Source organism: Anarhichas minor, unplaced genomic scaffold (genome assembly GCF_050575085.1).
Source record: "Anarhichas minor isolate MPS153535 unplaced genomic scaffold, ASM5057508v1 ptg000074l, whole genome shotgun sequence".
In the NCBI taxonomy this organism is placed as follows: Eukaryota; Metazoa; Chordata; class Actinopteri; order Perciformes; family Anarhichadidae; genus Anarhichas; species Anarhichas minor.
The window spans coordinates 8320996-8335857 of NW_027466520.1; the positions used below are offsets into that span (position 1 = coordinate 8320996).

At 43.5% G+C, this 14862-nt stretch overlaps 1 protein-coding gene across 6 annotated transcripts in view; it reads right to left on the bottom strand.

The window, feature by feature from the left end:
• Positions 1 to 12196, bottom strand: part of eya1 (EYA transcriptional coactivator and phosphatase 1) — a 29587-nt gene extending 17391 nt beyond the window's left edge. For 2 of the 6 annotated variants that reach the window (XM_076080390.1, XM_076080388.1), the window contains exons 1-8: positions 11811 to 12196; positions 9729 to 9806; positions 7655 to 7721; positions 7131 to 7273; positions 6212 to 6334; positions 1834 to 1916; positions 1095 to 1293; positions 228 to 367 (exon numbers count right to left, since the gene is read on the bottom strand). In XM_076080390.1, coding sequence (XP_075936505.1) covers positions 228 to 367; positions 1095 to 1293; positions 1834 to 1916; positions 6212 to 6334; positions 7131 to 7273; positions 7655 to 7721; positions 9729 to 9806; positions 11811 to 11997 — 1020 coding nt within the window. In that variant the 5' untranslated portion in view covers positions 11998 to 12196. Of the gene's footprint in view, positions 1 to 227; positions 368 to 1094; positions 1294 to 1833; positions 1917 to 6211; positions 6358 to 7130; positions 7277 to 7654; positions 7722 to 9728; positions 9827 to 11141; positions 11212 to 11810 lie in introns of all 6 variants that reach the window. The other 4 variants (XM_076080386.1, XM_076080385.1, XM_076080389.1 and 1 more) reach the window with 4 other exon arrangements.
• Positions 12197 to 14862: the final 2666 nt, after the last annotated feature.

Below are 14862 nucleotides of genomic sequence, written 5' to 3' on the forward strand. Positions count from 1 at the left end.
CCTTATTGTTTATTTACGAGGCATACATCAGAACTTTATATGTGTTTAGTGATGTCATATATTCCACACGGCAATCAATAATGCATTCATAGTTAAGGAATCAAATATTTAAGAACGAACGCCCATCAAGTGTTAAAGCTGCTGTGGCGGCCATATAAGTGGATTAGTGTCCATGTGCCTCAGACAGGGCGAGGCTGTCTGTCGCCAAGGTAGCGGGCTCACCCTACCTCAAGGTCGGAGTCAGGCGGCGGTGATGGGTTGTTGTTCCTTCTTCCCCGGCCACGTGACTTTCCATCCGATGCCCGGCGCAATCGATCCGAATCTGAATCTTTAATGGGGGTTGATGGACTGTGGATGGTACTGTACTCTACTGCTGAAAGGAAGGAAAGAAGGAAAGAATAAAAAGAGTGCATCGAAGATGAGCTATTATCTGCTTTTAGCAAAGAAGAGTGAGTGACCATTTGTCTTGATGTGGGACGGACAGCTTCCTGGGACATTTTTATTTGTGTTTTGTGCCGGCCTACAGGTTTACAAACATATCATAAATCATTTGCGGAACACAGTTACTAAAAGCTATAGTGCTCCATACTGATTTAATAAACCAGAGGTAATGGAGTACATGTCAACTAGATATATCAGAGATGTCATTTATATAAAGTGGACGACTGTGTATGAAATTACGTTTAGTTAAAGCCTGATGTCTTTGGTGTTGATTGATGACAATTTCGAATGCAGCCATAACGTTTTAACTGACTTATAAAGATACAATCAGTGCTTGATTGCTAGATGATGCATTAATGTCACATGAAATTATGGAAAACTCTACATCAGATTTCAGTTAGAACTTTTTTTTGTCTTGCTTGCCACACTATGTGATGGTTGAGACCACATCCTACGCCTCCCTTTGTGCATTTGGGTTGGGACATATACAGTTCTTTGGCATTTAGCTCATGTTCTCTTATCAGGAGCAACTTCCAGTCAGTGAGAGGGAGGGGGTTCGCTGGCTTGCTTGTTTGAAAAATAAACACGGCTCTCAAACTCCCGATATTCGGGTTACGCAAGGCAACCTTGTGACCCTGAGGTTTGATTCTTACCTGGAGGGTTCTCTGTGAGGGCGTGGCTGGTGATGCCAGTGGGTGGCTCCTGGAGGGTGTAGGTGGTGGTGGTGGTGGTGGTGGTGGAGGGCGTGCTGGGGCTGGTGTTGTTACTCGTCATGTAGGGTGAAGTGTAGGGTGAGCCGTTGTAATACTGAGCATACTGCCCCTGGCCAAAGGCTGGATAACTGGCGTAGTCCTGTGGAGAAAGACAGAGTAGGGAAATGATAGGTTGCACGCACAAGGCAAGTAAAGCTAAACAGAAAGATATGTTCAACGTGGTGTGAAAGGGAAGATTTAGATCAAAAAGGTGAAGAGAGACAAAAGGTAGCCAAGTTGTGGAAGAGAAGTAGCAGGTTTGGCAGAGTAACGTGAGATATGCCCTGCACCAGCGTTGCTACTTTACAGTGCAGATTCCAAAACATAAACGCAAACACATGTCTGTTCTGTCCGACATCTGGTCTTTTTTTTTTTGTTTTCTACCTCTCCCTCTCTTCTGTGGCATAATACATTTGTGTTGGAGGAAGTGCAGTAGATAATCCCGCATACAAATCTTTTGACGTCCCGAGTGATTTATGTTGGAATGTGTCATGGATGAAATGTAACATATTGAGTATGCATGTTTCATAAAGATTTCCAGGTTGGGAAGACGTCTGCAATTCCCACTCATATAAACTCATAGCTGCCTACTGATATCAGATCGCAGAAATGGAACGAGCAGACGGAAGTGCGCGGCTACCTGCTGTGTGCTGTTGAAGCCGGTGGAGTTCGTCAGGGAGTTGTTTCCTGGATACAATCCTGACGTTGTCGTGAAAGTACCACCTTTAGGGGGAAAAATAACACTTTTGAGTGATGTATAAAACATATTTTATCAAACAACACTGTCAAATCTGCAGTACTTCAAGCAGTGGAGTCAAGAAATGAAATGGCACATTGTTCGGGGGGGGTGAAAAAAGATATTCTTTTGTGAAACAACTATTCGAGGTGGTGAACAGAGGGAGGCCTGAGGGAGCGCTCCCAACAGTGGCCTTATCTTTCTCCTCTTCCTTCCTTATCAGTGATTGGATCAGGCCTGATGAATGACAGAGGGGGGGGGGGGGTAGAGAGGGGTGAAGGGTGGACAGAACCTGCTCCCACAGCCGTCCGAGCCCGCACAATGTGAGGAAGACAAGAGACTTTTGTGTGTGAGCTACCGAAGGGTGGCGTGGGGTGAAGGAAGGGGTGGGGGGGGGGATTTGGAAACGATGGATGGAGCATGAGGGTGCCAGGGGGGTGTGCATGGGCAGTGTAGTGAGACAGGGATGTATAGGGAAGGAGGGTTGAGGTCGCAGTGAGTAGCACAGAGGGGGTTTTCTTGCCGACATCCAGCCCCAATGAATATGTATGTTCCTCTTTCCACTTGTTCAAAGGACGGTCCTCCTGGGTAATTAAATCATTCAAAAGGGTTGATAGCATCTAATGGCTTAATAATATACATGATATGAGTTATAGAGGAGAGGAGCAGCAGCAGTGGTGGCGGCCCCCGGGGGCACGGCTTCTCTCTTCAGCGGCCCTCCACCTGCACCGGCATGTCAGGAGGAGCAGATTAAAGGGGATCACAGACTGGTAGGGAGACACGGAGAGAGCCGTGTGCATTAAAGCTAACATGATCCCAACTGTTTTCAACGATCTGTGTGAGCAAAATAGTTTTATAGCACTAAAATATTTCATTTCATTTGTATATAGTGCTTTATAAATGTATAAGTGTTGCTTCTTATTGGCAAATTTAAAAGAGAAAACTATCAAATCTCAAAATGTTTATAATGCCACCACAACAAAGAACCAAATGAAGCTGATTTATCCATTAAAAGAAAATCAAGCAGGTTGGTTTAGTAACAGAGGGTTCAGTTTTAAAGACTTTAAAACAAATAATCTATCAAAAAAAGTTTAGAAATTGCACAAAAGTGTCATCGCAGTTATTCAAACCTTTACAAATACAACCCCTGGGTAATATTACATGCTTCTGTTCATAAAAATACAAATACATATATCTACAGGGGACATGAATTAGCACTACCATTGCATTATTTAAAAAAAGCGCCTTCACTTATCACCACAGTGATCCCCCCGCAGCCAAAAAATATCCCGCAGTTTGAGTGAAAACGAAAGGGGAGATACATTTACTGTTCCTAAATGGGGGCGTAATTACACCTTTGTTCCCAGAGACAAACAGAGCGAGTTCCTTTCATCCTCTGGTCATTGGCCCCATCAGGAGGGCCCTCCCACACCGTGACAAACGTGAAGCAGCTTTTAGTTTGGGGGGGGGGGGCATGAAGGGTACCGTATGGAAACCACGAAAAAGAAAAGACGTAGGGCAGTGTTTGGCCTCGTCAGTTGGCTAAGTACCCAGCACTGTGGCCCAAAAAGAGAAACAAATACCTCCCAAAGCTCCCAAGATTACTTGGATCCACTAGTTATTTGTGCAGTTTCTCACTCTCTGCTTCCAGCAATTACACACACAGCAGATTTTTTTTCATACCTTGTTCTTCCTGCTGGCGTCTACCGGTTATTTTCATCTAAACTGATCTTTCTCTTTGTTGTTCGGTTTGATATTTCAATGCCTGCAGGCGGAATTTCCGCAAGAAAGTTCAACATCAAGTGAAAGTCGAACAGAACGATATGACAGAGACAAGGAGGAGTAAAAGGCTGCGGAGGACAACAACTTAGCCTAATGCACGGTTCAAGCGGCCATAAAAGCTCTCACTGGCGGGGTTTGAGGGTTGCTCTGTGGAGAACAAGGAGCCACATAAAAGCCGAGGGGGACCCCCGCTAGCAGTGAGAATGAGCCCATGCTGTTGGTGGTGGTGCTGGTTATAGTAGGGGGGGGGGGGGGAGAAAGAGGGGGTCTTGTGGTTCCCTGGGGGGCATGTTTTCTCTCCCTCCCCCTGTCCTGCTCCAGTTAGTTCACTCACTCAAGACCAGACATCATCCCTCCCTCCTCTCCTCCTTCCCTCCTGCCTTCTGGCTCCACAATTGGAAGTCCATTTGCTTTGCTTGATCAATCCCCTTAGCCATGGGCTATGTCTATCATCAGTGCACAATATTTGTAGCAGAAGTTTGTATGCCCCACTTGGGAATAGGCTATCAAGTCCAGATGGGGCTCTCCTTTTAAAAAAGGCAGACGTGGCTTCAGCTTCTTTAGCTCGCACCGCCACTGGGACAGAATGCTGGAATCCAATTATTCACCTAATTAGCATCTGCTCAGTCCCCCCCCCATCAGCACAATCTCCCTGTCTCATCACGCACCATTTTGCTGACAAACCATGCGCTGCCTTACACAAACTGCCACTAGTCGTTGCAAAACTGAGGCGCACAAAAACGCTGGTGTCTTTTTTACGATTTGGTGCCATGACTTTAGCACCCACACAAAGCTCCATGGCATCGGACATGAAAGTAAGGAGTAAAACCAATAATCTAATCGTCCTCCGCCTTGACAGCTGGCCACAGGCTGGTGGCGGGGACACTGACAGAGAAGGGGAGAGGGGGTATCAGATGTGGAAAAAGAGTCTTTGGTTGGGACACCCAGGCCCGAGGCACCTCGCCCGGGCAGATCAATAGGCCAGAAAGAGTAATGATGATGGTGTGGCAAAGGGCCAGAGCCACAGTTAGAGAACTCAAGGCCAGAATAGTGGTCAATCTGTCATCTAACATGGCTGTCAAATACTAACGCACTTAACGCTACGTGGGGCATCCGATAGCCAGAGATAGCAGGAGATAGCAGGAGGGAGAGACAGAGTCAGACGGAGGGAAAGAGAAAGACAGCAGTAAGAGCATAATACTTGGAAGATGAATGGGCACATAATACTGTCATCGTGAGTTAAACCACGAAGGGCAGGACAGCAGCTTGAACATTCTGCTGTACATGGTCCGTCTCTTGTTCCCTCCCTCCCTCCCTCCCTCTCTCTCTCTCTCTCTCTCTCTCTCTCTCTCTCTCTCTCTCTTACTCTGCCTCTTCTTTTTCAGGCGGTCGGCTGCACGCTGCAAAACTCTGGCAGTGGCCGACTGTATTTGGTTAAGAGGCGTGGAAAAGAGGCTTCCCCGTGCCACATCTGCTGCTGAGCTGGCGTTATTTATTGTGAGATTGTTGCTTCCCAACAACATGTGGAGATGTTTTCACTGTCACACTTTAGATATTACAAGTGGGGAGACAAAGGCTGTGCTAGCTGTTGGCTAAGTGTCCTCGCCCAGTGCAGGTGGAACAGAGGCTTTGTGAACCAATACAAACAGAGGATAATAGAAACACTATATGGCAGAAGGCTTGATCGACATTTAAACAGAATGTATGATTGGACAGGGAGAGCAAAAGAGGAGGAGTGCAGGGCGCAACGACTCCTCTTTCTAAGGTTTCAAGGCCATAAATCTCTATGTCTCAGCTCTAAAACAAATACAAATATGATCACAGGGAGAGAAAAAACAAATGCTGGGGAGTGGGGAGGACATGGCTGGTGCCTCCTAAGTGCCTGCCATTTTCCATCTGTGTTGATTCTTCTAAGAGGAGAGGAGAGGAGAGGGAGGCAGCCGCCGTGGCTGCAAATAACAACCGTCGGGATGCAACCGTCTTTTGGGGAGTGTGAGGGCCGTGTTGTGAATCCGTCTGGCTCTGCGTGCTAATAAATCAGGGACAGAAACCTTTTTCTCTAATCTTTAATACAAAAACAAAAAAAAAGAGTACTAAACCTTATTTGGATGGTCTAAGGCTAAGCAGAGGGAACACATGGCAGGAACACGTAGGAAAAAAGGGATGTTGGAAAAATAATGTAAAAGAGAAGACGAAGATGAATACTTTAAAAGGACAGAAAAGGATACACAGATAGAACAAAGCAGGAAAGACTCGTACCAGCAACCAGATAGTCGGTGAATCAAAGTCAATGCTCTGTCTGTCGTTTTGTAAACCACTCATAATGTTAGCCATTTCAGCTATTTCGCTGCAAACATGTTACAAGTGTAAAATTGGACATGCTGACAACTTTAAGAGTGAGTGATGGCATCTCACGCATTTTGACCCCCATACAAACACCCTAATAGACATGTGAAGGTGCACAGAGAATGAGATGAAGCATTCACAAAGACGTCCTCACCCTGCATCTGGTAACTGTAGGGGGCCTGTCCTGTCTGAGGCGTTGTGAAGCCAGAGCTGTAGCTCAGGAAGCCGGTCTGGCTCGGGGACTGGGACTGGGTCAGACCCCCTTCCGTCTTTATGCCTGCCCACAATGGACCTAAATCAGTTAGTGACACCAGATCGGTTTGCTGCACAAACAACAGTCAACGCACAGGTTTCAATAACACTGGACAAAGCAGAGGGACACAACACACTTATTCACAAAGGACGAGGAATTTTACTATCACGAATTGTTTAGAAATATTATCTCACACTGAAGAGTTGTCTACTTGGCTGTAAAACCAAAAAGCGTGTTAGGACCAGGATTGTTTGATTTTATGTAGTGTTATTATTATTATCATCTAATATAGGTCACCTGTGAAAAGATGCACAAGTAATAAAACATTCTGCTTGTGTTTGTGAGTTAAACTGGCCACTGCTTACGTTCAATCAGTCACAATGCAGTTTCTATGCAGCGGTAGGTTGCAGGACTCCATTCAAATAAACAGTGTAAATTCCTCCACATATTGGAGAGTCTTTTGGGGTCAAAACACTCGAAAGACTTTGGACAAATAAAGCCCACAGCGAGCCATGTACTGTGTGCAATGCCAGAGAAAACCAGTTTTTGTTTTCAGATTTGTATCATTAATCTTTCAGATCTATCGGAACAGCTTGACGAGCACATTTTATTGCAATGAAGGAGAGTATGCAGGCACTAAACAACAACTCAGCATCTCTGCCGCTCCTGCTTTACTGGAGGAATTGTGGGAACAAGGTTTGTTATGAGCAAGGTCTTGGACCTTGGCCTTCAGGAAGGAAAAAAAAAATGTTTAGTTGTAGTCAACATGCATCTTTTAGCAAGACAAGAGGAGGTTTTGATGTGTGTTGAGAAATCTTACCATAGGCTGGGATGCCATAGGGCTGGCCAGGCTGGGGGTAGCTAGCATAAGCTGCGGCCTGCTGCATTCCTGTGGTGTACTGCGTCTGCCCATACGCAGCCATATTTTGGGATGAAGGGGTAGGAAGAATATGCGGATATGTTCTGCTATTTGAGAAAAGAAACAAAAGACAAAAGTGAGAAAGGGAGGCAGGAAGAAAAGGGACCATGTTTTACCCCTAAAACCATAACACACACTTTGCTAACTGACAAATTCCTTCTGATTGTGCTACTTCATTTTAAACAGCGAGCCAAGCCGTAGGCCCGATAGCATGGCGCAGCTCATATGGTGGAAGAACAATAAATGGCAAAGGAAATTTTTTGCAAGATAATAATTACAACAGATTTCAGAGTACGCAAGCTGCAGACATCCAGGCAAACAAAGCCGGTCGAAAAACCCCCCGATCTAGCACAAGGATCTAATTAAAGAGCCAAATGAAGTTGGTTGCTGCTTATTTTCTTAAAGAAAAATAAAAGAAGCCTTACTTGGAAGGGTATATCTGTGGAGAGAACTGGTGAGTTTGTCTTGGGCTGAAGCCACTGGTTCCAATAGCTGAGGAAAGTTAAAAAGAAAAGAGGCAAGCACATATTTAAACATTAAAAAATAAGGTAAATATTGTCTTTTGCCAACAGAACTTCTGGATTCCAAGGAAACAGTAATTACATTGCATTGCTGTATTTATTTCGGTAACCTCATTTAAGGTTGACAACCGGAGACCAATAATGAAGCAAAAATAATCAGGTAAGAACATCAGGTTTTTCTGCTGACCCGCGTATCTCTGAGATACTTCTGGGCTGCTATGACGACTGCTGGTGTAAACACACACAGGATGGACTGAATCAGTCTCGGCCTGTGGCTTCGGTTGCCTTGGGCCTTTTTTCGAGCCACAACCACATTGGAAGTGACTTCACTGATTGCAGGTAATGAGTGCTACTGCATAATCATTCCTGCATTAAAGCGTACGACTATGTGATTCCACGGTGCTGGGAAAGTTCAGCCACAAGTAACTCACAGACGCACACTTGTTTTGAATCTGGATTAAGGATTATATAAAGACACACAGTGGTCGTCACCGGTAGATTGTATTTGTTTTGTAGAGTAACAACTCAGATAAACTCTTCTAAATAGGAAACTTTCTATTAGTGTTCTTAATTTGTGCATGCAGGCTTCAGTTCGAAAATTTGAAATATCAATTTTTAGAAAATTAGAAATAAAATAAATCTAAACAAAATATTAAATTCCTGACGCACAAAAGATCCAGCCTGCAAGACTTCAGTTACAAAATTGACAGTAAAAAGGTTTTATTGGTTTTTACTGAATATAGTATTTACATCTACATTTGTAATAGAACACAACAGGTGAAATTCAAATTATATTACAATACATTAATAAATTAAAGTTTCATAACACATCTACATTTAATCATATTCATGCAACAATCACAGTTCTGCCGCATTACTCGCATTTAACTGCAGCGGAGCGATGCAGTTCTTAAAGAAACATCTGTCTAATTGGTCGTGACATGTAAAATAAGGGATTTGGTTGCGGGGGAGCGCTAACTGTATGTAACTGAATGCTGTAACCCCTCACACACGTTATTAATATTGAACACTTTTCCCACATCAGCAGCACCTGCCACTGGACAAAACATGCTCTTCTCAACGGAGCTTTGGATTTCCCCGTGGAGGATATCAGGGTGTACGATTACTAAATTTCATTAATATTGTCAGAGACAAAAGTCATGGCAGTGATTTATGCGCTTCTAGAGTTAAGTATCAAGTGCTTAGTTAAACAGTTAAGGAAATACAGGAAAATTAGCAGCAAGATAACACCATGCACAGTTGGATACTATTAATAAATGTTTATAGAAAATAGTGCCGCAGGTTGACATATATACTGGTGAGGGTGGGAAAAGAAATAAGCTGTAAAGTTATCACATTTGTGATTATTTCTTTCAATTCCTAAAATACTCATTATACTCGGAGGTATTTAGGAAGAGATGTCCCTGCGCGTGTGTTTATGTGTGTGTGTGTGTGTGTGTGTGTGTGTGTGTGTGTGTGTGTGTGTGTGTGTGTGTGATGTTCCCGTGCTGAGAGGAGGGTGTGAAAACCCTGTCTCTGACAGGCCGATAGAGTAACAGCCCGTGGAGAGTGAAGGACTACTGGGACGCCGTGTCACCCCACTGGACAGACAGGTTCAGTGCATTACAGGTCATAATTCTGTCCTCATTGGCATGGGAACACACACACATACAAAACAAACACATGCGCAAGAAAGCACGGCATATAAATATGCTGACAAGAGTAAGGCAGAGTCGCTTGTGCTTCAACACTCACACACACTGACACACGTATTGGTGTTTTAGCTGTAGGGACTCTTCCTGGGGCCCAGCTCATAGGTCACCCATCTCTAGGCTCATCCCTCACTAATCAGTTCTGCAGCTGTGTGTGTGTGTGTGTGTGTGTGTGTGTGTGAGAGAGAGGCAGCCAGACACATGAGGGCACACACACACACACACGCACAGACACACACACAAACTCAACAGTCCTCCAGCCTCACCTGATCCTGAGAAGCTGTCTAGAGAGGTGTCTGCTATTGAGGTGACGATTTCGCTGCTGCTCATTGGCTCGGTTTTAACTGCGAACAAAGAAGCCACACTGTCACCAGATGCACCAAATCAAGTCTGGAAAAATAAAAAATAAAAACAAAAACAAAAAAGATTAACGATCTCAGGATTTCAGACTATGTTTTAAAAATATAAGAAAAAGTAACTAAAAGTAAAATAAAAACAGAACCGCAAAGGGAAGGAGGGTGGAACAACATTCCAACAGTATTTATAATAATGGCAGGAAATTTATATAAATAATTAACACTTACTTTTGTATCTGTTCAAATGGTTCACTCATCTTTATTGGTAAAGAGGTGTATTATAAATTTAGAATTGTGCTTGAGCCATTTCCTAATTTAAAGCTCATGAATTTATTTTAGATATGTATTTCAACTACTTTCCAAGCACAATATGAATCAAACTTTAATTTGACAGAACATTCTACTTGGCAAAAAAAACGATGACATTATCTTTTACATTTAATAATAAATTAGTGCCTTATCAGTACTTGAATGTAAACGACTGTAAATGTGTGATGGAGTCACAGATAAAAGAAATTAGCTCCGCAGGGATGTACGACTACAATTGAAATGTTAAGGAAATGTACGGCGTATAAAATCTTTTTAGGAGTGTAGCGAACGCTGTTTGACCTTGACACCATTATACAGCTCAGCGATAGATCTGCAAAGACAATTTCACAGCTTTCTGACAGCTCAGGAACCTTTGAAATTAATCCATTTCACTTCAGGCGGGCTGGAGGACTTTTTCTTTTTTTTTTTCTCTCTTTTTGGCAAAACAAATTGACAATGTGGGCAAGGGAGTCATGCTCAGTGGAATCCCTCATGGGTTGAAGAAGCTATTTGCTGTCATGTTTTACATGTTTCCGCTATGCTCGCTCAGTGCAGAAAACATATGTTGGCGAGGGGCAAAATGCATTTGAAAAATACACGGATGAAAAGAAATAGTGGTAAGATGCATGCATAAGCTAGGACACACTCAGGTCACAGAGCACACAATAACCACTGTGTTCAGGAAACGGCGTGGAACGACCAAATGAAAACAAAATGCACAGTATGCAATCTGGCCATTCATTAACAACGGAATCAAATCCAGTCGGTGTAAAATCATGCTTGAACAGAATACCACCACAATTACAGCAAATACCAAAGACTTTCTGAATGAAAGGCACAATAGTTGAGTCAACTGATACAGTATTTTTGGGACTTTCAAAAAAAACACAAATGAAATGTCTTCATAAGTGAAGTAAGTGGTTCGAAAAGGGTAAACTACAAGGAGCGCGTTCATTCTCGCCCTCAGTTGAAAACACCAAGTATTGTCCTTTCATTGTGTCACCAAGAGTAGACGAACCTGCAGCGGACTGTGAGTTAGAACCTAACAACCAGTCTGCAGTGGTAAGCATTGTGATGTTATCACCTATGGGAAAGAAAGAATGGCAAAGGGACACATGACAGTCTGCACCATGTCCACGGGTCCTGTGTCACGAACACACAAAGAAGAAAACCCTGAGCTCAACGCACCGACTAACCTGAGGCTTACGTGACAGGGAGGATTGTGTTGGTTTGTGACATGGGCATGACTGCTTTACTAAACAAAGGCTCAGATTTAAGCGCAGCTGAATCACCTGAGTAAATAACTATGTACAGTGGAGACCTCATGCAAAACTCCGTCATTTCCATGCTATGGGCTTTGAATAATTACATGGTTACTTAAATAAACAGCTACTAGTTACTGGAAAACAACTACTGGCAGCATTGAATTGTCGAAGCTAGAGTCGACATTGCAAATCAGCAAATATGAAGTGCATGTTTAATGCTATACTACTGCAAAAAAGTATTGGTAATTCACTACAAATGCATTAACGCTACACTGCACTACTTTCATATCAAAAAGTCAGCTTCACATGGATTGTTACAATATAGCTTCTGCCACCATTCTCAGCCCTTTTTTTCAAATGTACAACAGCACACAAGACTAGAGAGAGCAACTAAAGAGCAACGGCACCGCAAACATACCTTCAGTGCCATTGGGTGTCATGGAATTGTTATTGATGTGGGAGTTGTCGAGGTTGGGACCATTAGGAGACTCACTGCTTCCACTTACTCGGCTGTGAGGACTGGCTAGATCCTGCATTTCCATAGACCTGACGAGACACACACACACACACGCGCACACACACACACACCAAATCAAATTACACATATCACTCTGGTTTCAGGGAAGACACGCAGCTATGGTACACAATGCAATGTGCACGATATGCGGAATTCAGCAGGCCAGATTTAGATGAATAAAATATGGTGGTGATAATACAAAGTAAAAAAAATAAATAAAAAGTAATAGGAATGAGTTAGTGAGGAAAAATAATATTCCATTCAAGCTACGTTTGAAAATCATTATTCACCGCGATTTGACTAACAACTACCTTGCACGTGATTTATTCAACTGCATTTCAAATACTGGTGTTTTTGTGCGATGCCAAATGACAGCGATAAATTAAACATATGAAAATGAAAGATATATACAAGCTAAAATGTGACACACACACACACTCACATTTGCACAAGCAACAACAGATTGGAATTGCGAGCTATGAAACGGATAGTAAACATCTTGACATGGCAGTTCCTGATTTCTCTCATTACAACAATCTCACTGCAAGTCACCGTTTTACATGAAGTGAACACAAAAGTGTTTACTGTCAATTTACTCTGCTGTATCTTTAAGCAAAAAATGGCCTTAAGTGTTTATCGTTTTGTGCGGTATATCGAAGACTGTTAACAGATGTTTGCTGGTTTGAGGCTATGGTTAATGTGCCTGTTAAAAGTGCAGCACTCTGCTTGATTGTAAGAGCCCATGCCTCAGTGATAGGCAGATGAGAAGCTCATGAAGCATGCGTTTGCTCTGGCAAGCTCCTTAATTGTTTCTGTGTTTATACAAAAGACCACGCCACTGAAAACATTATTCTATCTTCTCATTTGTGCACTCAAAGGATTTGATCAAGTGTAGACAGTGGGGAAGAAAAGAAGGCACGAGTGATTTGAAAACGACGGCCACAAGCTGTAGACCCCATTTGTCTCTGCCACTGTTTTCCATTGCAACAGTAAGTTAATGAAATTAGGACACAATGTTTTGTACATTTCCAATTATATTCCGGAGCTCCGGCTATCTCTGCTATCGATAAACATTGGCCTTTTACACGAGGCCGCAAAGATAAATGCTCAAGAAACTCGGAGTATTCTGAGTGCTATCAGATGGCACGAAGAAACCAGATTTATCTCACAAAAAGATTCAATTCGGATATTTGATTATGTGCATCTATTCCATTTAAGATGATATTATAATGTTATGATACATTGCGGTACAGCTTGGCAAATGTAGTCTTATTTTGTGATTTAAGTCCAATTTAATTCATGGCAAAAAATATATATATATATTTAAGTATTCTATAACAAATCAAATAGACCAAGATTCAAGCAACAAAAAAACCCAGTAATAATAAAAATAAACAACGACACAAAAGGTTAAATCTGTCTTTTTCACACATACTACCATAACGGAAGCTGCATTGTCCTTTTCCCAGAAGTATATTAATTTACATCTACCCTAAAAATATCACACCCTCCAAGCACACAACACCATAGAGGTACAATTACAGTTCAAGCACATTAAGGATCAACAATATTTCTACATCTCACTACTCAACCCTGTTTTCTCCTCCTTTGCCCAAACTTTTTATTTCTCATTAGCTGACGGCTACAGAGTCTTTACTATCTCCAATCAGACAACACAGCCGGCTGAGAGAGGCTGACAGTTGTTCAGCAGAGTTGTCTAAGTCAATCTCTGCCGCCACGCAGAGAGCTACACGTCTCTGATGCTGCTGGCACTGGCTCAGCTGGGCTCTTACCTGGACCTTAGATGGCTTTGAGTCCTCACACACCACACTCCCTGTCTTTATTCTGCCTCCACCTGCCGCAGCAGCAACAATGTCATTCCTTGTTATTGCGGCTCAATGTCACAGTCCAGAGCCATCCATGACACAAAAAAGGCTTGTCTGAGAAAACATTATTGTTATTCTGGAGCAGAATGGGAAGAGAGGGCTGGCGGGGAAGAGGGGGGGGGGGGGGGGGGGGGAACAGAGGCGCGCATTGTCTCTCTCTCCGAGCCGCGGCCCTATACTCCACTGTTGTTTCCTCCTCCGGGTCCTCCCTCCTCCCCGAGCAAGGGGAGCACGGCCAAATGACGGAAAGGTGATTCATCATTGGTCTACGACAGCTGCAAACTGGATTAGCCCTCCCCCCCAATCAACATGCAAAGCGGCTTAGCCAAGGTAAGCAGGAAGGGGTGGAGGAGTGTGGGGGGGGGGGGGGGGGTTGTGGGGGCGAAGGTAGGCAGAAGGGTGAGGGGGGGTGAGGGAGAGCAGAGGGTGGGAGAGCCTGGCCGCCCGCTTTCCTGCTCGAGGTATAGCCTGCTGCTGGAAGGGAAGACGGGACTTGTTGAGCGGAGCCAAGTCAAGCGTGACGCCCCTAGCATCTCCAGCAGATCTTTCATCTGCAATTGACACTATCTGAAATTTATCAGCACTCCCCCCTCCCGGCATACTGACAGGTCCTAATGACCGTCAGGGCTGCTTCCCGCGGGCTTGCCCCAGCCTGGGGCCGTGGAACAGCACAGACATACACAACTTCCTCACTTCACGGCCGGTTCACAATAGACAGAAAGGCAGATATATACATATATATATATATATATATATATATATATATATATATATATAAATCGTCATTGTTTCTTTCTCTGTGGCAACACAAAAACTCATTCTTCAGTCTTTTTTTTAAATGTATTTTTCTTTAGAACACAGAGACACATAACTCATGTCTGTATGTCTGCATACACACACACACACACACACACACACACACTTATGCACAGGCCACTTCAGAGGCCCCCAGATCAGTGGTGCAAATGCGCACACACACACACACACACACACACACACACACACACACACACACACACACACACACACATACATACATACATACATACATACATACACACACACAC